The 24,991-nt window shown below is 33.3% G+C and overlaps 1 protein-coding gene across 2 annotated transcripts in view; it reads left to right on the top strand.

Annotated features, from left to right (window-relative positions):
- The window catches only part of Lrp1b (LDL receptor related protein 1B), a 1,779,190-nt gene that overhangs the window by 1,008,356 nt on the left and 745,843 nt on the right, over positions 1 to 24,991 (top strand). For both annotated transcript variants that reach the window (XM_033757153.1, XM_033757154.1), the window contains exon 12: positions 20,554 to 20,734. In XM_033757153.1, the coding sequence (XP_033613044.1) occupies positions 20,554 to 20,734 (181 nt within the window). The remainder of the gene's footprint in view (positions 1 to 20,553; positions 20,735 to 24,991) is intronic.

Below are 24,991 nucleotides of genomic sequence, written 5' to 3'. Positions count from 1 at the left end.
CCAAGAAGTGTATGAGATATTTGAAAAATGCTTTAAACCAATATACTTATGCTCTTTTTATTTGCAAAGTAGACTTGCATATGAGCAGCTGGAAATCTGGCTTCTGAAAGCAGGTCCTGAAAAGATGGAATTGCCTATGGTAGCGAAAGTGGCTTCATAAACATGGAGAAAAGTGCAGGTTTCCTCTTGTTCCTTTTCACTCCATGTAGCCTTATACATAAGATGTACAGACATATAAGATGCATATACATACACATTGCATGTGTGTACAGCAGCTCTAAAGAGCTCTAAAAGGAAGTGCTAATAGACATTGTATATACTCTGGGCTAGAAAACTTATCTCTGATATATATGTATATATATAAAATAAATGAATATGTAATAAATAAATGAATGTTAAATATATTATTTTAATCTTTCATATGCTAGATCAAAACTTTATAAAACCCATTTCTTTTGCCCACGACCAGCCAAAATTCAAGCCTGTCAATCACTTGAAGTAAAATACCTAAATCCAAATTGCAGTGAGATTTATTGTGTTGCATTTATTCACTTCATTATCCCTACCAGCTTTCTGATATCCATTCTTCTCAGCATCAGTGGAAGAAATGAGAGTGGTAGTTAAGTGGTAAGATAATAGTAATAGTTTTATCTGGATTAGTCCTATTGCAAACAGGCCTCTTCATGAGCATTAGACATTTGTAAAATTGAAATTCTTGAGTTGTGTGTGTGATATATGTTATACATATTCAAACAATCTTTTTGAAAATTTTCTGCTGTTTGTCTCATTTCATTTCCATTGATCAAAGTACATGAAACTGCTTGTGACTTTGTATCACTGAAGATCTACCCTTTCAGTTTTTAAATCCCTTTATGCAAATGATTAAATATTTTGCATTAGATCAAAGGCACATACAGGCCAGAATTCTCTCCTTTGTGGTCTATATTTGGTCCCAAAAATAACTTGCAAGCGTTTTGCTCTCATAACTCCAGAAATACAAATCAGACAACTCTATCCTTCCATCAGAATTTGCTTTATATTTTTTAGACAGGATCTAGGAGTGAAATATACAGAGTTCTGAGTTTCACTATTTGGCGGGGGGAAACAACTATACAGAACTCAATTCAAAATTACTACGTTTGGGTGAAAAGCATTACTCAAACTTTTTTTTCCCATAATTTAGAGATTTAGGTAAATCCATTTATCCCTGAGGGAAAAGCATCTTTCTTCCATCCTTTCTTTTTTTCTATTTAATATTGTGGATAATTTGGTCACAGTTAATTTGCTAGTTTTCGACTTTGTTCTTTTTATACTTACTACTGTGAACCACAGCTTTCAGATTCCTCTTACGGTGGATAAATGCCACATTATGCTTAAATATTCTCCCGGAGATATTTTTGCTCATTCATCTGCCTTTAATAGTTCTGTCATGGATGCCTGTTACAGTTCATTTCTAAAATGTCCCCCCACAATCTCATGTGTCCAGAGGTGGGGTTTTTACAGGATGATTGGATCATAGTAGTTTTGCACTCATGAATGGATTAATTTGTGTAATTCAGAAGCCTTTGGAACCGGTTCCCAGTGATTTAGAAAACTTTGGAGAGAAGCTTTACAATGCTGTAAACAGAACTAGATGGGCAATTCAGCTTAGAGCTCAGGACACTTTATAAGAAGAAACATTGTAAAGGTCAGGCTCATGCAGCTTCAGATGAGAACAGGATCGCTTTCAGTAATGGGTGAGAGGCCATGTATGTTGTACTTTGGCAAAAACAAAACAAAACAAGCTTGCTTTCATTTTTCTAAGGACCTTCATTAAGATTAAGATTAAAATTAAGCATAACAGAATAATTAATCTGGTAAAGGAAATTTCAAAAGTTCAATGTTCAGTTTGTAGGATTGATACAGTGAGAATCAAAAGCAAAACACAAAGCTAACTAAATTGAAAATTTTAATTTTGGCCTGAAAAGATTTATAAAATTCAGTTCAAGGAGAGTATGGTTGCTATAAACATCAGTGCTATTAAAAAGTAGCTAAATATTTGCACCAGAACAATAGGAAAGATTGCTTTGGTCTGATCCAACCATCACAGGCTGAGGATATAAAAAGGTAAATTTCTGTGCTTTGAAAGAGAGCTGTAGGGTACCTACTCCTTCAAGGACCTCCTAGAGAAGTGTTGTCCTGAATTGTGCTATTCAAAGACTCAGGGGATACTTCAGCCATTTTTCAAGGGTAACCTCCTACTGCTCAAACTAGTGGCAGACCTTGACATCTTCCTTGTAGCGCTGACTTTTCAGGTATACAGAATGTAAGAGTTGCAGGTTCAGGAGCCCGTGAGATAGTGATGTATAAACACAGAGTGGAGCTGAAGTTATGGAGGAGTTGGGGATACCAGGAACATTGAATGCCTGCTGAGGGGGGAAAAAAACCAGTAAGCAGAGCCAGTTCCATAGAGGTGTCTAGTGGGCTGCAGCTCCCAAGGCCATAAGGGCAGATTACCAAAGACTTTAGTAGCCCACGCCTCACCAGACTGCCCTAGGCACTGGATGTGCAGCTATAGGACTTAATTCATGCCCTGCTAGGTTTTAGTCATTCTTTGGTTCAATTTCTGTGTATTCTGCTGTCCTCCCACCCCTTTTTGATGAGAATATTTATCCTGTGTTATTATATGCTGGAAGTAACTTTCTTTTTGGTAGCTAAGAGTTTGCATTGAATCCCAGAGGAGATACTGGGCTTAGACTTTTCATCAATTCTGGAATTGTTCAAACTCTGGCAACTCTAAGAGATTGACTAAATATATTTTTCATAGAGAGGAATGTGAACCTTTAGGAGGTCAGGGACAAGGAAGAATGTGATGGTTTGGAACTAAAATCCCCCCCCAAAGTCTCATGTGCTCAGAGGTGGGGCTATTGGAAAGTTACTGGATCACAGAAGCTTTATTATCATAAGCGGCTTAAATCATTAGTAAGTTCATAGCTGAATGTGCGGTTAAAAGGTCGGACCTGGACAGAAGAGAAGGGTTTCTGGGTGTGTGACCTGGGAGGATGCATTCATGTACTTGGCTCCTTCTCTGCCCCCAGCCAAGCCTTTCCAACAGGCCATTTCTGCCTTGGAGCCAGCCAAATGGGGATTAAAAACCTCTGAAACCATGAGCCAAATTAAATCTGTCCCCCTTTAATTTTCAGTTGTCAGGAATTTTGTTACAGTGATTGGAAGGTGACTAATAAACTGGCCCTTTGAAGGATCCTTCTCTATGCTGTTGTATCTCCTTTATCAGTATACTGTGACCTCTTATTAATTGTGAGACACATGTTTCAGTGTGAGGAATACTCCATTCTTTTGTTACACACCTGACTTCCATTCCTGTGTTTCTATTTTTTAATGGGATGTTCTCTTTCCCCAGGCAGCTAAATTCCATTGTGTAACTATGGAATTTCACAGACAAAAACTAACCTTGCACTCTCCTCACATTATAGCAAACATCTGATTTTTGTAACAACCCAAAGTTTGAGTCCAGGAAATTTTTGTATCTCCACCATGTTCAGACCGCTTTTGTTCCTACTCTTTTCTGTGCAGAAACAACTTTTTCTTTGGCAGCAATAAATAGTGTTTCCTACCCTGCTCCAAGCCATAGGTCAGTGTTGCTTGTTAGGAGTAATGGGCTTGTGGTGGCACTGGGGAAGTTTCTCACCCACCTGTTGGAAAAGCCTGGGTTTAGCTCTGCCCTCCTGAGGGGATCTTACCTGTGCAAATTCCTTATCTCTCTCTTGGGAGAGCAAAGGTTTTCTTCTTCATTCTTAGTGACAGATGATTCTGCTCCTATATAGAATGTTGTCCTTTGTTCTTGTTTCTGGAAGTTAAAAGCTCTTCTTGTCCTTCCCCAGTGGTTTAAGAGCTTTCTTCTCTTTGAGAGAAGTCTGGGGATAGATGTAGTTTCATACCTGTGAGACACTCGGGGCTCCCAGAGTTCCTGTTCTGCCTTCAACCTTTCTGTGCCAGTGATTCCCAGGAATTCTAAATTCCCACATCAAACTATATTCATTTTAAAAAATCCTTTACCATTTTAACTTTTTAAAAGAGTCTGTTTTTGTGGTAGCTGCCTTTTCTTGCTAAGCTCTGCCAATGGAACTGTGTTTCGTAGATCTCATTTTTCCTGAATAAGGTCTGTCACCCTCTGCATTTCAGGTCGTCTCGTTCTCTTAGACACTCAGCTTTTGCTTGTTCTCGGGAAGGGTTGTATTCTTACAGATTATTTGGCTTTTCTTGTTTATGTTTCAATATTCTTTGTTGCTTTCTGCATCTTAATTGAAAGTGAATTCTGAAGCTTTTAATTCTGTAAAGAAATTTCATGAGAAATATTAAAATATCTTCTACTTTATCTTACCATTTGAATCCACTAGAAATTAACTAAATACTTCTATACAAACGTTTGAATCCTTTGTGATGTTTTTAAACAACCACAGTTTACCCTTCAGGACTTTTCACTGATTTGAAAAGATTGTGTAATCTACTTTCAGCAAGCTCCTTTATAGTATCTTTAAACCAAAAATAAAGTAAAATGAACAATGGGTATTTTCATTTTACAAATAAAGGAAAATTTTCTGTTATATTATTTTTTAAAACTCTGAAATTTAAAGAGATGATTCAAGATAATATAATCAGAGGTTTCCCCCAAATATGATAGTTATGTATTAATTTTCATTCTGTCCTTACAGAACATTATTTAATTGACAGATACCAGCAAGATAGTAGGTAAAGTGTGCATCTGAAAGTAAACACTGTTTTTATCAAGGAGTTTGCATTCTAGTTGAATGAACCTGTCAGATAACAAATAAGGCAAAGGACTGACTAGAAGAATAAGCAGATATTCAACTTCACATTGCTCTCTAAATCTACGATAATTACTGAAATATATTTTAACATAATAAATTGATAATCATACTGTCAAACCAAAATATACACCAGCAGTGATCAGTGTTCCAAGCTTGTTCCAATCTTGAATGCTGATTGCATCAGACTGACAAGACACCAGAAAGAAATCTCACAGGCATAATAAATTTGAAATACAAGATTTACCTTGTATTTCAAGTAGAAGAAAAACTCATATGAGTTTAAAAGAGAAACCACTTAATCTAATAACAACTAAACTAGTTGTGTTTAAGGAGTTAAAGTAATGTTTAAAACAAATTAATAATTAACTATATTAATAATATTAGATCTAGTTTAACTCTGCCACCAACAGTAATTGCACCAGATGGAAGCATACAAATAATGGAATTGGAAAAATTCCATTTGAGAGAAAAACAGAAGGTTAGAGTTTTGTATCTTGTTCCTACCACTCATAGCTTGTCACAAAAATAGGAATGTGTTGCAATATTTCTAAGCAAACCAAAACCCAGAATCTATGAGAAAAATGTATGTATATATTCCAAAATTAAAACATTTAAAAATGGATCTTTATGACAAAATATATTGGGAGTAAGTGAAGACAAAGAGGGTAAAATAGTCAAGACTACAACATAAAAGCTACCAAATAATTAAGACAATGTTAGAAAAAAATCAAAAGTATTTGCTAGCCCAATTTGCATTCACAGAAGTCCAAAGTTCCTTTATAGGTACTAAGGGAAGAAATCAACAGCAAATTAATCTTAAAAAATGCAAATCAACTCAAATATAATTTTTACCACATATATAAGATTAAAGTAGATTAACTATAGTATAAAATTGCTGAGAACATAAGAAAATAAAATGTTTTTCAATTTTGGGAGAATATAAGTTCTTATTTTTGTTTTGAAACATTATAACTATCAATTAAAATTTTACATGATGTTCAATCAACCAGTTGCACTATTGATTATTTTATAGAAATATATGTATGTTGAAAAATAGAATTGCGCTGAAATCGCTGAAACACTGAAAAAACAAAAATGTCCTCCAAAACAGTGATGTACTTATACTATGAATAAAAGCTATATGTTAAGATGTATGAGGTACAGTTAATTGTACAAACTTAGGTGAACACAATTCTAACACAGATTAATAAGCTAACAAAGTGAATTGAAATATATTTTACAAAACAATCTTATTTATGTAAGTATATTAAAATTTTTGAGAAAATTAAACACTTTAGTAATGACTGTTTCTAGAAAAGACCAATGACATTATTTCACTAACATCTGTCATCTTAAAATTTATTCAATGTAATATATATCATAAGTAAAAATTAAAATGAATGTAATTATTCCAAAGTAATGAGTCAGTTGTGAGTCAATATAAATACAGGTTTTTTATACTACTAGTGAGATTGTTCTCACTTTTTTTCACATTAAGCTAATTATTTCACTTATGGATAGCTACTTAAAATATAAAAAGTTATTAGCTTTCATCTTACTTCATAGGTAGGTATTATTTTTATTTTTTTCTTTAACACGCTAAACTCTTAAAGTATTTTTATAGTTGAATTAATTCATTTTATATTTATAGTAAGCTTAATAAAGATGTCTTTTGTGACCTAATTGTGTTACAATAATCTCTTCTAGCATCACTAAAATTTATCTAGTCTCAGGAATATCTAGCTATCAAAAAATATCAATTTTTTTTAAAGCTAGGCATACAGTACTTCAGTCTTTTTGCTTTGCAGCATTTTCATATAGATTTCATTTAGAATTATACAGTTCAGATGGGGCAAATGTGAAAAATCAAATTTGTATCATACTTGTACAATTTTTAAAATTTAAAGATAAAATGTTGAATATTTAAAAATTAGGTAGACGTTTAAAACAAACTATCAAACTGAAAAAACTAACATTTTTCAATTTGATAATTTGATAAAATGTTTACAATTTTATTTCCTCAGAAGACAGATGTATGATAAATATAGATATAAATAGATACTAATTTACCATGAAAATTAGCTTCTTCAAGAAAATGATGATTATTTTGACATATTTCATGGAATTAACACAAAATTATTTTATTTATTTATTTATTTATTTATTTATTTATTTATTTATTTATTTATTTATTTATTTATTGGTACCAGGGATCGAACTTGGGTTCTTGTACTTGTGAGGCAGGCCACCAAACTGCTGAGCTAAATCCCCGGCACAAAATTATTTTTAAAGTAATTATTTCAAATGTAGTGGATAAGATACTTATCATGTAATAGTAATAGCACTAAGATCCTAATATATGGCAGATATTTCACATAAGCTTTAATTAATATTGAATGTAGGAGATCCCATGTTTTAGATTAAGCTATTGACATAGGTTTTCCAGTAATTAAGGTATATTGGTGTTACAACTCAGTCGATTACACACTAAAAAGAGATTTATAATTGTTATTTTGGCCTCAGGACTCTTAACTACAGGAGTCTCTATCACCCCACATTAGCTTTTCAAGTCAAGGAAATCTTAATTTACCCTATATCGGGGAAGATCACAAAATAGTTATCAAAATTTGGAGATGGATATTTCTTTATAAACTAACATTTCAGAAATTAAATAAACAGATATGAGATTAAATAGCTGAATTGGAATTTTCCTCCATAACTTATTAGTAATATAACTTTGACGGATCATGTAATTTATCCAAGCTTTGGTTATATGAGGATTGTATTTTCATTTTCTATGAGGAATTAGAAATACTATATTTATAAAGCATTTGGCATATAGTTGATACTTAAGAAATGGCTGAAAAAGTATGTATATATACATATGTATATGTCATATCGGTGACATTCTTAACTTAGAAGCAACTGAACACCATACCCCGTCACTTGTTAATTCTTTTTTCAATATTATAGTGATGCATTTTAAAAATTTTATTCAAGGTTTTAATCTATCCTTTAATTGTTGACCTCAACTGGGGATTAGAAGCATGAATTGTAGTTTTACTGTCCTGTCCTCTTATTCTACAGAAACAGAGGGAGATATTCACATGTCCATGCTTTAGTAAATGTAGTACGTCACAATGTTGTATCAGAAATGAGACAAATGAGATGCACATATAGTGTTGAGGGTGTATAGAGACCAGATGATGAAGATGATGATGATGATGATGAAGATGATGATGATGATGAAGATGATGATGATGAAGATGATGAAGATGATGATGATGATGATGATTTATTTTGAGACAGGGCCTCACTATGTAGTTCAGACTGCTCTGGAACTCACTATGTAGCCCAGGCTGGTCTCAAACTCTCAGCAATCCTCCTGCTTCAGCCTCCGTAATGCTGGGATTACAGGCGTGCTCTATCACGCCTGGCTGCGACCAGATTAATTTATAAAGAGAATTAGAAGGCAAATTAAAATATGCTTATCGGAGTAGGGAAATGAGCTGACATAGACAACGTGTTACAGTGCTCACTTCGGCAGCACATACACTAAAATTGGAACGATAATCTGTTATATCCTGTTGTTTATAGTTGCCTTACATGTTACATTTTACATTTATAAGCCTCAAACAAAAGGATATTATATTTTAAAAAAGCTACAGTGAAAATCAACTAGAAAGGAAGCCACTTTCTGACACCAAAGTCCAAATTTTTCCAGCATAGCATATTGATTAGCTAAAACTACTATAATTTAGTACACGTTTGGAATTTAGGAGCCATGAGGAGGTTAAGCACCAAATAATCATGAAAGGTCTATTATTGCTATCAGAGGGGAAGTTGGAATTATTTATGAGTCATTTATTTGTATATTCATTCATACAATCAAGATTTATTGAGATCTAGTTATATACTTACACTGGCAAAGTGCTAAGTCCTAGGGTTACACCAGTAAAGCAGACAGATGATATCTTGAAAAGCATATTTTCTAAAATAACTTGAAATAAAAGATTTCATATGGACTAAACTGTGTTGAGTAGGAGGTAAAATAATCTTAAAGCCTTATATTTAAGATATTTTACTGTTTAACAGAATTTACATTTATATTCCAGACTTATGGTACCAGGCTCCCATCTGGATGGATATCATTATACCAAATTAGGTTTATTTTAAACACAGACATAACCTAGAGAATAGTATTATATATTCTTAAGCCTTTTGGCTTCCTTCAAATGAACAAAAAACATAGATGATGCATCTGTCTAGTTTTCTTTAAATTAAATACTTCTCTGCCCATTTTCTCTTTATACCTTAATTTTTGCTTTTTCCTCCTTCATTCCTGTGCCTTTGAAAAGCATAACAGTTCTCATCACAATAGATATTTTGGCTCTGAGATTTTCAGATATGAAACAAAGCAGATACCATCTAATGTAGGGTAGCTTGCAATAACTAGTTATCTTGAAGGAATGTACTGTAAAGATCTTAACATAATCAATGTGTGATAATAGTCTGATAACTATATGGAATATTTTAATACACATAGGTTCTCTTCTTGTGTTGATACCAACTTGTCTTTATAAGATAGTTGTGCAGCGCCATCTACAGAATTGGCAATTTTATCTATGATTAATGTAAACTTTCACAAATCTTTAAATCACAGAATGCATGATTTTAGTAAAAAAAATGCCTTATACTTTGCTATTAAAATTTTTGTAATGTGCCTTAAGTATAAGAATTTTAAAGTATGCGAATTAGCTTGCTGTCATTGCAGGCCAAAAAAAAAGTCCCCTTTTTCAAGATTAAAAAGGAAAAAAAAAAGATACACAGGGATGGGCATGAAAATATATTATTCTGAGACAGATACTCTCAAAAGAATCATCACATGCCTGGCAATGATTTAAACTTTCTTTTGAAAGTATTTTATATATAGGATTTTGGAAAAACTTTACTCACTATGAAACTCTGTACTTTTGAAAATGTAGTAATTTATATTTAATATTCAATTAGTTACAGAAATTTAGTATCATGTTCTTAAATGAATATTCCCAAAACAGTATGATTTGGGGATGTTGATCACTCATACAGCACATGTCTTATCATATGCAAGGTCCTTGATTCAATCCCCAGCATTACACATACACTTACACACACACACACACGTAACTTCATTTGAAAGCAACAAAATTTGTATTTAGAGAAATCAAACTGCACTGAAAATCTGAGAAATACCATTTACTTCCAAGGAAAAAGTCCAGCCTCATTGAGCAAGAGTAATATTGTTTTTACACAGGACTCTTAACGATATCTGGACTCATTTTAGGTTGCTACAAACAGAGATGGAATTGCCACTGACTGATAGGTGCAGCCTGGTGGTACCCAAAGTGGTGCACTGCAAAGGACAGGCCCCCTCAATGATCTTTCAGATGCTAAGTGTTAACACTGCCAAAGTTCAGAAATCTTGTCACAGAATGACAGAGTAAACTTGCCACCTCTGCCAAAGTACTGAAAATAAAAAGTAAGACAGAGAGACAAGACTGTTTATGCCTCACAGCACAGCAGATAGCAAGAGTATCAGCAGAGTTGCACTATTCTATTGCCAAGTCTTATGGAGTTACATGATGTGCTTGTTCAGTTGCTGAGTAAGCTCAAGACCCCTGGGTCTAGGGATCAGCAGTTTCTGAACTGGCAGCCAGCACTGGAGCAAACAGTAAACTCCCTTGTCCCTCCTCCTAGTGAGCAAACAGTTACACAGTAGTCATGGTATGGTAGCCTTGAATTCCTTGTCTATGTGACTAGAGATTTAAAGTGTACAATATCAAAATACAGGTTAACCTTGCACTTAGGCAAGAAGATCCAGAGACATTTTATGTTCACTGGGGAAGCTTTCTCCGAACAGCCATAAATATGGTCCTGAAAATAAGCAGAGTCATGAAAAGGATTCAAATTTCTCTTGTTTGGGGCATTTCACATATAATCACCTCAAAATTGTTTTATATAGTATTTTTATGTTCCTAAAGGGAGTGTTTTGTGTAAGTTGTAACTGTGATAAATAATGTGCAATAACGTAGTTACTCTTCTCAGATATTCTTTGTCTTCCACCTAACACCCCGGCCAGGCGCCCCATCAGGTTATTCCTTGTGTATGAGACCTCAGATCAGAGGTCCTGGACTCTGGTTCTTTACCTTCTGGACTGCTTTTCCTACTGCCCCTCCTCAGTTAGCCCTTTCTGACCAGCCAAATAAAACGATGTACTCACACATAAGCCAGTACCGCCTTTCCTTAGTTACTATCTCCCTAATTCTTATTCTGGGTTTATTTTACTTGTTGTCTTACTACAATAATGTAATTTTCCACAGGTCACAGATTTTTTTTTTGTTTTCTTCAATGATAAATCATTGGGCTCTCGTGCCCACCATATATAAGCTATGTAATACATATTCATTAAATGGATAAATAGGTACTTCATTCGGTTGTCCTTACTTTAAAAATAGTAGTTGTTCTGCTGACAGAGAGCTAAGAATGGAGAATGACTCCTGTTTGTTCTAATATAAGCAATAAGAAGAATGACTGTCATTATTTGATAATCAGAGAATTTACTTCAGTTGTTTCTGGAACTGTCCCTACAATGATCTGTATGCCAATGTTTTAGTAAACTCAAAATCTTACGTATATTTTGTGAGTTAGTTGAACTTCTATAATACTTTCATGAAAATTATATGGTTGTTCATTAATATAAAGCAGACATCTCTGCTTTAGCATCTCTTAGCGCCTCTAAATCAATATTTCATTTTCCCCTTGATAGCTTCAAATTATATTTTCTTTTCAAAGTTACCCTATCTACCTTCAGTAGTTTTATACTATATACTCTTTCAGATAAATCACTCAGTATTAATTTCATGTTTTCACTGTAGAATTATAAGAATTCACTGTGGATAAGAAAGTCAGATAATTGTCTGACCACTTCTCCAAAGGACATTAGCAAGGCCTCCAACCTCATCACTCAGTTTTCTCCACAAGGCCCAACAGTCTTTTGTTCAGTGACCGTTTGACCCCTTTGTTCACAGTATATAAGCAAGACTTACATTTCTTTGAGACTTTTCTACCCTGATAATTTTATATGCAGTCCCTAAAATATGTCGTGGAGCATGTTAAAATGAAGATATTATTAAAATTTTCAAAACCAGCAAATATTTTATACAAAAGTTCTACAAATTTCATCAAAGTAGAAATACTTTGAAGTGAATATAAAGCATGTTCAGTGCATTATTTTGTAGATTTTATTTTTCTATCCCAGTCCTAATTTTACTTTGACTTCCTAGAATGTCCAGAGTGTGTGTATATATATATCTATATATATATATATATCTATATATATATAGATATATAGATATACTAAAAATTTCCCATTATTGCTCAGCATATTCTGATACCAATTTTCAGTTTTAGAACTTTCATGTTGTCTTTCTAGTTGACCTTGATTTATCTTTTTTGTAGGGTTTTCACTGCCCTTCTTTTAGAAACTGGAATTTTCATTTTTCTGAAAAAGAATTCCTTCTCTCTCCTGTCTGCTTTTTTACCTTTCTTATATTCCCAGCCTGTGTGCATATCTTCGTCTTGGTCATTCCCAACTCTAATGCAGCTGTATCCTTCAGAGGGAAACCTTCTGTCTGGTGTGTTCTTTATTAAATGCTCGCTCCAATTTCTTTGTCTTGAATTTTGACCTCTGTATTTTCTGATCTTTTTCTTGGTTTTATTCTTCTGTCTTCTTACCCTTTCCTCAGCTAAAGATATAAGGAAGAAGAGACCAGTAAAAAAACATAAGTAAATATAGAGATAAATAAATCAGTCAGGAAACAAACAAATCAAAGGCCCCATATTGTAATACCATCACAATGGAATTAGTGTTTCAATATATAAATTATAGGAAAACATTCATATTTAATCCATTGCACCCAACCAGTTTTCCTAACATGTTACTTGACTAATTTATCAAAACTGGAATTAATACTGGCACAATACTATCAAGTAAAGACTATGTGATTTTCAGCAGTCTTTCTTCAATGAATTTAGTTTCACAATTTCTTGGTTTCATGTACCCTAGACCAGTATGTTCTAACAAATAAATTCTATTTGTGCACCTGTTGAATCTCTATATTATTAGTCATCAAATATATTTTCAGTATAGAACAATTGCCATTATTTATTGAAAATCTGATAATGTCCTCAGCATTGTTCTTTTGATTATTCTCTTTTTTTATTTTTCTTTTTTTTTTGTTTGTTTTTTTTGAGACAGGGTCTCACTATGTAGTTGAGACTGACCTGGAACTCACTGTGTAGCCCAGGCTGGTCTCAAACTCACAGCGATCCTCCTGCCTCAGCCTACCAAGTGCTGGGATTACAGGAGTGCGCCACCATGCCTGGCATGATTATTGTCTTAATATAAATTTGGGCAAGATGTTGTTATTATCCATACTTTCACTTGAAGAAAGTGAGGCTCAAATTTAAGGAATTTACTGGTTTATTAAAGTAAGAAATCTGTCAGAGATTAACGAAGTGGAGGCATATGGATAACACATACAAACTTTCAAAATCTATAGCTTGTTTTCTTTTTTACTCAAAAGTTGAATAAAATGTCCATCATTGAAATCCTGAACTTTTTCTACACTTTTCCACTGAGGCACTACTTACTTTAAGTTTCTTTGGTGACTCTCCTGTTTATCTTTTTTTGTCTCTAATCCTGGATATCCAACTGGAATCCAAAGTAGGGTGGGCAAGCTGGAGCGTAAGTGAAGGATCCGGGCCTGTTGTGTTGACTGGTAGCTAAACGTGAATCTTTGTAAATCGTCTTAATTTTTTGAGTCTTTTTAAATTTAGAAGTTTGGCTATAAGGATTCTTTATCTTTGTTTATCCCTGAAATAATGAATCTTTAACAAGGTTTCTGTCTACTTTTAGTACTAAATTTCCCCTTGATTTGTGGCTTCAGTTTTGTTTGAACCAATGAGGGTTGTGAGTATGTATGTTTTCCCCTTAGATATTTACTATTAAGGATTTGATCTTCTTTACCACATTTACTCATGACTCATACATGTGGTTTTCTCTACTCTTTTTTGCTTTAAATATTACTGTGGCTATAAAACAATTTAAATCCTGTTTCAAGTTGATAAACATGACAAAGATGGTCCCATGAAATGATGCATTTGTTCTTTGCTATGTAATTATAAATGTAATGAGGATTTACAGTCTCTGCCTTTTAAGCTTCGCTTGGAACTTAATGATCAGTATCAGGCATTAAAAAGGATGCTACTGCATCTTACATGGCATATTATATATTGTATAAGCTATAGTTATACAGAGAAGAGATGGGGGCAAAAAGAGAGAGAGAGACAAAGGCAGAGAGAGGGAAGAGAAGTGAAAAAGAAACAGATACATTTATTTTACAGAAATGGATCATGTCTTGTGGAGGCTGATTTATATTAAAAGTTCAATGAAAATTATCAACTAGAAGTATGAAACTTTTCGGATGTTTAAATTGCCAAGTATAAAAACATGAAACATTAAATAATACAGCCAATAAAAAGTCACTTTCTATGAAATTAAATTGCTCAAGTGACTTCTAAGAGTTGCCTCTTGATCTAATATGAAACAGATCAAGTAAGTTACTACTAGTATTAGGGGGATTAAAGTGTTTTATTTCTATAAATTATAACCTACTTCATATGAGTGAAAGGAATATCCAAAAAATATCTGTGATTTTTGTGTTCAAGAAAGTGAAGCAATTCTGTTCTTTCTTGGTAAGCAGGCAAAATAAGGTAATAAAGTTGTGCTGATGGAAAAAAAACTTTGTTCCCATTGAAAAGAAGATCTTTTATATTATCCAGAAGTTTATAGTTGAATACAGTAAGACAAGCTACATAGTCAGTGCATATGTCTAGGACCTTTCCTAAATTAAAAACTACTTGGCCCTCTATCATATGCTTTTCAGTGTTTCAAGACTATAGTTTCCACCTTTTTAATACTTCACAATGGAATCAAGTATTGACACATGAAGCCTTGCAGAGAGTACCCAAATAATATCAGAACCATAGCAGAGACTTCATTGGTTTGTTCTGAAGTAGCTCCTTAAGGATGCTGGTACAGAAAACAGTTATAGAGCAGTCTTTCTCCAGTGCAAATGCTGGCTATGATATTAGATCTGGGCTTCCTACACTCAGAATTCTTCTCCTAGAATACAACACACACACACACACACACACACACACACACACACATGCTGTGAAGGCATCAATATTCACTTTTCCCTGTTCCCAGGGGCTTTGGAGTAAAGACAACTGACACGATTCTGTGGATGACTGATACTTGCGCTTTGAGTCAGAAAGTTCTTTGTATGCTACATATAAAATTTCTGTGATCAATTAGCATCCATGAAATAAAAACAGACAAGCTTGTTAGCTTGGAATCAGGGTAAAGTCTCAGTTCTTTATTCTTCTTGACACCTTTCATTTTAATTCTCACTTTGGATTACTTTATTGGTAACCATGATATATAATGTGCCACTTTCTTTACTCTTACTTTTCTCATTGTATCAAAGATAAAATATCTGAATGCCATGCCTTGAAGATCTATGTTCACCTGTCTATTGAAAATGACAGTATGCTTTTAATAATAAAAGGAAATCTTCATATTTTAACATGGTTTGATTTATCTAGGAAATAAGAGCCTCTTAAGCATTCCATGTATCTCCTTGAATCCAACTGCAGAATTGATTTTCCTGATTGAGAGATGCATGCATAGTCACCATTCCTGATCTAATTACTGGGGAGGGTACTGAAATGAAAATGAGGATGAGCCCATCACCCAAAGCTGCCCTTCAGTTACAGATAATCAGAAAACTTTAGTCTGTGGTTAAGATTCCTCATAACCCAAGAGCTGCCAAATTCTGCTGCTAACTTCGCTGTCACAGTATTAATGAAGTCAGCATCATTCACATCATTTACATAATGAGCTCTGATGCCCAAGGCCATATTGAATGCATAGAAGAGAGTTTGCTCTCCGAACTCAAAGAATAGAAGACTAGAGAGTTGTCCAAGTACAGGCCTGAGGCTGTACAGGGACATGCAGACGTGCAGGAATGTCCACGTGCATGCTGTGTATCTAGCTATTTAAGGCATGTTACTGTTCCTTTTACTCCTGTAAACACTTTTGTTGCATTTCAGAAAGATAATGACCATGCTATGGATAGAATGCCCAGATGAAGTAGAAAAGTTTAGATACTGTGTTTCTATAATGGCATTTAAACAGTTATTCTGAAATTACTACAAAATACAAAGAAAAACTATAGAAATTTAAATAGTGTGATTAAAATTAATGCAGTAATTTTAAATATTCATATAGTACTTGAAAAGTCTGCTTTTGATCTGAAGTTCATGGGTAAATGTGCAATTTGTTTATTTCTCATGAAAAATATAGATATAATACTTTTGTTAATGTTTTTGTGGTTTCTGTTTTTGTTGTTAATGTTTTCTAGTTCAAAACTATAGTTTTACACATGCTAGCAAGTTCTCTACAACTGAGGTATATATAGCTCTATCCCCAAAATGTAATCTTAATCTTAAGAAAAAAAATTTAGAAATCAAAATTGACTAGAATTATTTCCTTAGAGGTAAAAATGCATTGCAAATAATTGCCTACTCATAAGAAAATGAGTATTTTTGGGCCAGGGATTTAGCACAGTGGTTCTGCCCCCTGCCTCACAAGCTAAAGGTCCTGAGTTTGATCCTGGTACTGTAAATAAATAAATAAAAGAGTTTTTTTGAAAACTAGTGGACATTTTAACCAGGTTTTAAAAAGCAATTAGACTCTCTGTTTACTATTAGTTTTGTGATGATTGTAATAATACAGTAGTCAGTATGGATTTCCTAATATAGACTACTTGCGCTTTGGTCAAATTTTACAAAATAGTCTACTCTTATGAAACTTTCTTTATCAAACATTGTCTTCTGCTTGTGAAGAGTCATATGTACTTTTCAGCTAGTAATTAGACTCTCTGTGGCCACTTGTATTTGTTTGATATTTGAATTCCACAAACGTTTCTGATTAAGGTAATTTTGTTCCTAAATATCTTATTAGGCAATCTCAGACAGACCCAAACCCAGGCCCTTTGAAATAAAATATAAAAATGTACATGAGACCAATACTCTCTATCTTAGTGTTTATGTAAAAAATTCATAGAAAGAAGAGACCAAATAATGTGGAGTCAGAGTGATTTCCTTATCGATGTATATTTGTTGAGTGAGGGACTTTTCAGTAAGAAAAAAATCTATACTGGATTAAATATCGAGAAAAATATTCCCAATTTGAATATAGATTCTTTTATCTTTTTAAAAACTTTATACTTTGTATTCAACTCAATTATACTGTTACAAGAAACAAAGAAAACATGCACTAAAAGAAAGCAGGAGTAGAACACTGTAGGTTGTTTCATTAGTATGTCAATAGACTAGATCACTAACTAAAGGGAGGCAATAAAAATAAAGATACTCTTAGTAATAGTAATGATATTTATATAAAATTTACTATAGTCCAATAATTATTTTATAAAGGTCATATATATTTATGTACTTAATCCTCATAAAAACTTGTGAGTCTTTGTAGACAGATCATAGACCTTTTGGCTAAGATCAAGTGTAGATAGACAGATAGATAAATAGATTAGATGAAGAGTAAAATAGAAGAAACATAAATGGGAGGTAGGGAAAGGTTCAAATAATTCCCAAAATTACCTATCCCATTGTTTCAAAACTATTTTAATACTTACTTTAATTTGCTTCATGTATACTACAGGTTTCTCTTAGTTCACTGAAAAAGAAAGTATTTGGTACAGTCGGTATCTTTGTAGGAGAGAGTGTTTTCTTTGTCATATTCTGAGTGACTGCTTTGAAAATAATGACACATGGTGTATGCACTATTGTTATTCTCTTATCATTTTGGTATGAAATTTGTTTTTCATAAAATAAAAAGTGTGAATTGCACATAATCAAAATACTCAGTTTGCAGATTAAGAAATGAAGGAGGGAAAAGACAAAAGGCCCTTTTCTGCTTGTAAGTTAGATAGCGAGAGGCAGTGTGATCCAAGACCTGTGATCCCACTCACTACTTCATGACACTGTTCAAGCATTCCAGTTTTCCAGAACAAAATGAACCAATTAAGGGCTAATTACTTTGCATTTCCGCTTTCTACAATTCCTTCTAAAAGGTATAGGGAAAGTGGGAAGGGTAGGGGAAAGGTAATAAGGGAAAAGAAAAAAAATGAGAAAAGGAAAAAATGGAAATGAAGTGTTTGTAAATGGGGAGGGGAGGAGGGGGTGAAGGGAAGACAGGGGCAAGGGGAAAAATGAGAACCAAGACCTGTCATGTAGAGGTACAAGATACCAATGAAGAATGTAACTGTACTATACCTAAAATGGGAAGGGTAGGGGAAAGGTAATAAGGGAAAAGAAAAAAAATGAGAAAAGGAAAAAATGGAAATGAAGTGTTTGTAAATGGGGAGGGGAGGAGGGGGTGAAGGGAAGACAGGGGCAAGGGGAAAAATGAGAACCAAGACCTGTCATGTAGAGGTACAAGATACCAATGAAGAATGTAACTGTACTGTATACCTAAAATACACCAATAAACTCAATGAGAGAAAAAAAAGAATTCCTTCTATATTTTCTGTTTACTGATGAATGACTCTGAATATATCATTTCTAGTTAACATTAGCCACTACTAAAAAAAATGCTAGTAAACATTATGAAATATAACATATATTGCTATGTAGTAGCATCCACAAGGAAAAGAGTCAGAATATATAATTTTACAAATCTGGATTGAACTGTAAAGTTTTCTGAATAGGAGCTACAATATTCTATGTGGTAGGTAAGTGCTTTATATATGGAAGCTAATTTACTCCTTGTTATCATTGTGGGGATAGAGGCCATTATTACCGTAGCTTTACAGATGAAAAATTAAGGATCAGAGTGAATGAGTTATTTACCCAAGTGTCAAAAATGAAATTTCCATCCAGACAGTATTATACCTTTTTATATAAAATAATGAAGTCTCAAATAATATATCAAGAGAGGTTTTAAAAATAAGATTATCCACCTTGAAGTCTTTCAGTGCTAGAATGTTTCAAATGAAATACAATTTTTGAAAACCAACTAAAAAAATAAAAGTCAGCCCTAGGCTCGATCTTATCCAAAAGGCCAAGGAGCAATAAAAAAAAAATCAGCTATAGATTATGAAACATAGTAAGAAAAGAGTAAGTAGCTACTCTCTTTCCACGAGGCCAGAACAGGAGAGTGCTCAGTAAAATTAAGTGTCAATAAAGTAAAGACAAAATTAAACTTTTCTAGCCATAGCCACAATTAACCTGTGAAAATTTCTCATATGGATGGTAATGAAGCAGATAGCTTAGTGAAATTGAGACCATATCTGATTCACTATAATGGGATTTTCAGTTAGAGCAAATCACACTTGATATTAGTCACCCTGAGTCAGGGCACATGTTGATTAGAAAAAGGGTCACAACCATAAGAGATACAATTAGAGGACTTGATAATAGCAAAAGTTTCTTACACCTTCATATGAGGAAAGTAAATATAGCTAAATTTCTCAGAAATGTGTGAATACACATCTCTGTCTTAAAGTACTACTTTCCAATACTTTATTCATTTCTATACCTCCTTGACTTTGAAAGACTACAAAGTTCACAATAATTTCTCATGAAATAGATGTATGAAACTCTTTTTATGATGGCAGTTTTGAATGTGATTTAGAATATGACAAAAGTATGGACAGCCTCTGAAGAAACTGGTCATAGGAATAGTGTAATTTTGAGGTCTCTTTGGGATGGGAGTTATATGATTTGGATTTTTATCTCAATAAAAGAATTGAGCAAAAGAGCTCCTTGATTAAATATATTATACACAAATGCCTTCACTTTGAAGTGTTGTGTTTTTCCCCTTTTGTAAAATAAAAGGTTAGAATCAGATGAACTGAAAAGATTAGATGTTTCTACATATGCTTTGATTTATCATTACCTGTATCTTCTAGAAGCCTATAATAGGCTCCTTTATAAAATAAGTCTAAAATATACCTAAGTATTGCAGTCTTTGGAGATTTATGGTTTATTCAGTTCCATGATGAAAACCTCTTCTAAGCTTTCAAATATGTGCTCCTGATAGTTCTGTTCAACTCTTGGTAAGAGGTCATTCTTATTATGGTGATTATTCAGATTACATATTACAAACCGAAACTATTGTCACAGTATTGGAATTTTCTATTTTACTGTGTGTTTCACTTACGTTTCCTTTTTCTACACATCAATAACATTTTCCCGTTTTTCTTCAGATCACTATCTCAATTATGATATAGTAATGTTCATTTTAAATATTATGATTAATTTATAAACTTTTGTGTGTATGAAAGAAATGTATGTGGAGACAAAGAGTCCATCATTCTCCATTCCCCACCAGTCCATTATTTTAAAAGGGCATTCAAAATAAAGTTGAGACATATTCTATAAGTAGAGATAGCTGCAAAAATCAGACAACAAGGAGTGCATGTATTACAATCCACACTTTCTGAAAATTTAAGATCATTATTAAGTAAATATCTGATGTGGACACTAATTTTACTATCACTGCACACTTGTTTTATTTATTATTTGTGCTGTTTTACAGACCTGGATAATGTGGAAGGCATTGCTGTTGACTGGATCGGAAATAACCTTTACTGGACAAATGATGGCCATCGAAAAACTATCAGTGTGGCCAGGCTGGAAAAAGCTTCTCAGAGTCGGAAGACTCTTTTAGAGGGAGAAATGTCCCACCCTAGAGGGATTGTGGTGGATCCAGTTAATGGGTATGTGATATTATATCACTTTCATAAAAGGACATGGTCAGACATGTTTTTACACATTTAGTAGTGGTAAATTTTATTTTCAGAAAGGTGAACTCACACATGAATGATCTCATTAGGAAGTTATCTATTTAGTGATTTCCTTTATTAGATAATGTATTCAATATAAATATCAGAATATATTGAACTGAAATAATTCATTTTTATTATTTGTATGAGGATATATTACTTGGCTTATTTAGACAAATACTATAATCTGTGCTTTAGATAGTATGACATCAAGATAAAAAATAAATTCAATTGGGGAATCTAATAATACGATTTTTAAAAAGTCACCGAAACTTAATATATTAAAAAAACTGCAAGGGCCGGGGATTTAGCTCAGCGGTTCGGTGGCCTTCCTTGCAAGTGCAAGGACCCAAGTTCAATCCCCAGTACCAAAAGAAAAAAACAAAAAACAAAAAACAAAACAGCAAAAGTGTTTGTATATGGACTACAGACCAGGCATTTTGTTACATAAATTACTGTGTTCCTCTTGGTAATCTCCATGATAATTCTTTTTTTAATTACTATGCCCGTACTCCTCCTTTTTATAAAGGAAAAACTTACCATTTACCACCCAACAAAGGTTCAGTTACTAGTAGTTGATGTAGATATTTAAATCCACACCGTCTTAAGACTTTACTTTTAGCAACTTTACTACACTGTTTTGTTTTTTTTAATAAATCTACAATGATAATCATGATTTTAGCCACAGACATAGTTTCCATACAGAGACATCATCTTATGGTTTTCCTTTGATTTTAATACAAATATATATTTATGGAAATACTAAATAAATGGGAAATTCCTGACAGAATTCCAAAATTAAATGACTATTTTGCATATATCACATATGCATTTATGTGTGTGTGCTATGTTTGTTTTTCCTTCCCTGCTTATATATTAACGTTCTCATGACAAAATGGATATGCTCTATGCATCAATGCATGTGTCCAAAAACAATTAATTGAGTAAGAAGCATATAAATCCTTTGTAAACTGAAATCATTGAAGTATATGTCCTACAACTGGGAATAGGTTCAAATGCAATCAGGTTATTCCCCCTAGGCAGTGGATAAAGTGATACGCTCTTTAATGAATATAATTATAAAAAAATAATTTCAGTGATTTTTTTAGGTGGAGTTTATAATTATCTGTTCTCCTGGTAGTCTTTTAAAATGAACTGAATATTTGACCTTTAACTCAAAGCAGTCTGTTTTGAAAGAAAATATTCTATACCATCCAAATCTACCCAAAGTAGTAAGTTTCAAATATCTATTAAAATATCATCTTCCTTTTTAGTATTCCATTAGAGAAAAAACATTTTTTCTCATAGAGTTAAAGGCCCTATGTGGCCTTCAAATAAATGGAATAAATATAGAGGTCAGAGAATCACAAGGTTTAGTAGGACATTTTGAGGGCTTTAGTTCTACCTATCTTATTAAATTCAAGTATTCCCATGCATACTTCCCTAATATACATCCGACTTGTATTTGAAACTAATTACATCTTCATTGTTCATTCTGTTTGGAGATAATTCTGATTGTTAGACAAATTTTCCTTTTCATTAAGGAGATGTTGGCATCCCTATAAGTTTGTTTGCTAAATGATCCTCTATTTGCCTTTGGCTACAAAGAATGATTTCACAACTTTTCAGTTATAATGCTACTCTTATGCACCGTTGTGAACAACAAAAACCCACACACATTTCCCTTTCAATAATTTTGTGCGCTGAGCTCTGTACCAGATATACAGTGGTTAACAAAACAAACAGACTTAAACCTGAGGTGTCATCTGAAAAGTGACCAGTAGGGAGGAGTTAAAATAATTACCAAGTGAACAATGAATAAATAAGTACCAAATACAATTGCAGTAGATCAAAGTGTTGGAGGACAACCCGCAGGTTGCCATGATGAAGACGAATGGGTAGAAATTTATAGAAACTTTCCTTAGGAAGCTTCTCAGAGGAAGCATCATTTAAGCTAAGAGTCTATTATGGGAAAAGAACCATGCATGGACAATGGGACTAAGTTTTTTCAGAAAAAAAAAATGGTGCATTAAAATTTTAAGTGTCTAAAACCTGGGATGACAGAAGAACTGAAATGAAGGCAATAAAATTATAGGCACAAAAGGGGAAAAGGACTGAACACTAAATTGAAAGAGAAAATCAGGCTTGCTTGCCATAATGAGAACTTTATAGGTTCTCTTTTGTCGAAAGGTAAAAATAGAGAAATTATATAATCAAATTTGCATTTTTAAAAGATAATTTTATTTATTTGTAGAAAATGGAATAGGAAAATCGAAGCAGAAATGAAACCATGTTAGTTAAATTATTCAAATAATTATTGGAGACATATATAAGAAGAAGGAGGTTTACTTGGAAAACTCCATTCAAAATAGTGTTAATCTATGTATAAGCTAAATATTTTCATAAAAACCTTCGCATATTTCCATCACTTTTATTCTAACATAATTACCATTCTTAACAATATAAAATAGAGCATTGCTGATTTTCTATACCATCATGGCCTACACTAGGCATTTCAGAGATATGTTTTACTTTAAGATTCATAACCAATTACAGAAACAATAAATATTATTTATTTTCTTCTTTAAAATATACAATTAACCATCATCCAGTGGTGGCGAACCTGAAGGGCACACGTGCCGCGGTCCACTGTTTATCATTGAATAATCTAAAGAGATTCTCCACCACTGCTACAGATCGATAGACAGAAGGGAAGCTATAACCGTACTCAAGGGAATCATAATATTGTGGACATGGAAATAACCTGTTTTGATTCTTATCCCCAGACCACATCAGAAATTTACTGTATTTAACAAGGCCTTGAAAATGAAGGTAGGACTTTTCTTGCTATAATACCGGAAAGAGAGATTAACATAATTTCTTAACTAACCATACTTCCACATAAAATTTTTTATATTACTTCCTGCGTATTTTTGTTTGAGAATTATTCTCACTTCATATTGATTTTTTTAAAATTAATTTTATTTGTACATTTTAGGTATGCATTGTAATAACATTCATCATTGGAAATTTTTACTTTTACATAATCTATCTTGGTTCTTATTTTTTCCCATTCTCTTGCCCTACCTTCAACCCCTCCACTACTCCCTATTTACAAAGACTTTCTTGCAATTTTTTCATTTTCTCAATAATTCCATTTCCTGCTTTTTTCCCCCATCCCTCCCACTTCCCCTTCCCCTTTGGACCTTTTCTTCCTATTTCACAATTTCAATTATGCCTTTTGATCCTTATTTGAACTTTCAGTTTCTCACACCAGAGAAACTATTTGGTATTTAACGTGTGTTCTATTAATTTCACTTAAAAATATTGCCTTAATGTGCATCCATTTAGGTATAAATGCTTTTAATTTCTCATTCTTTATGGATGAGTAGTACTCCATTTTATAAACAAACAAACAAACAAATACGCACACACAAGATTTTCTTTATCCGGTCTCCAGTTGATGGGCAAATGGTCAGTTTTCAAGTTTTTGTTATTACAAATTGTGCCACTTTGAACATGGGTGCACATATATCACTGTGGTATGATTCTTTAATTCTTTTGGGAACATACCCAGTAGGAAATGGCTGAGGCAAATCTGATCTCTAATCCTAGCTCTTTGAGTTATCTCCCTACCAATTTCCACAGTGGTTGCACCAGTCGGCACTCCCACCAATACTGGGGCACAGTTCCTTTTTCCCCACACTGGCATTTCTTATTGGTTGATTTCATGATAGCACCCATTCTTTTTGGGGTGAGGCACAATTTCTGTATTGTTCTCATTTGCATCTCATAAATGCCCAATGATACTGAACACTTTTTAACATGTTTATTTGCTATTTGTACTTCTTTGCCTGAGAAATTTCTGTTCATTTAAGATACCCATTTTTGGATTGGGTCTTTAAATTTGGGAGGTCTGATTTTTTTTAGATTCTTTATATATTCTAGGTAGTAGACCTTTGTCTGAGGAAGAGGTGGTGGTAAAAATTGTTTCCCACATTTTGGGTTGTCTCTTCATTCTGTTGGTGGTTTCTCTTGTTTTGCAGAAGGATTTTAATAAGAAAAGATCCCACTTGTTGATCGTTTGGGTACTTCACAGTCCACTGAGGTCTTGTTCATACAAATCTTTTCCTACACCAATATCTTCAAAAGTTCTACCTAACTTATTCTTTTTTTTTTTTTTTTTTTTTT

The sequence above is a fragment of the Fukomys damarensis genome, unplaced genomic scaffold (assembly GCF_012274545.1).
Source record: "Fukomys damarensis isolate Sample0158 unplaced genomic scaffold, DMR_v1.0_HiC HiC_scaffold_29, whole genome shotgun sequence".
In the NCBI taxonomy this organism is placed as follows: domain Eukaryota; kingdom Metazoa; phylum Chordata; class Mammalia; order Rodentia; family Bathyergidae; genus Fukomys; species Fukomys damarensis.
The sequence above is the reverse complement of the archived record's forward strand: the minus strand, read 5'-3'. Positions and strand labels throughout refer to the sequence as shown.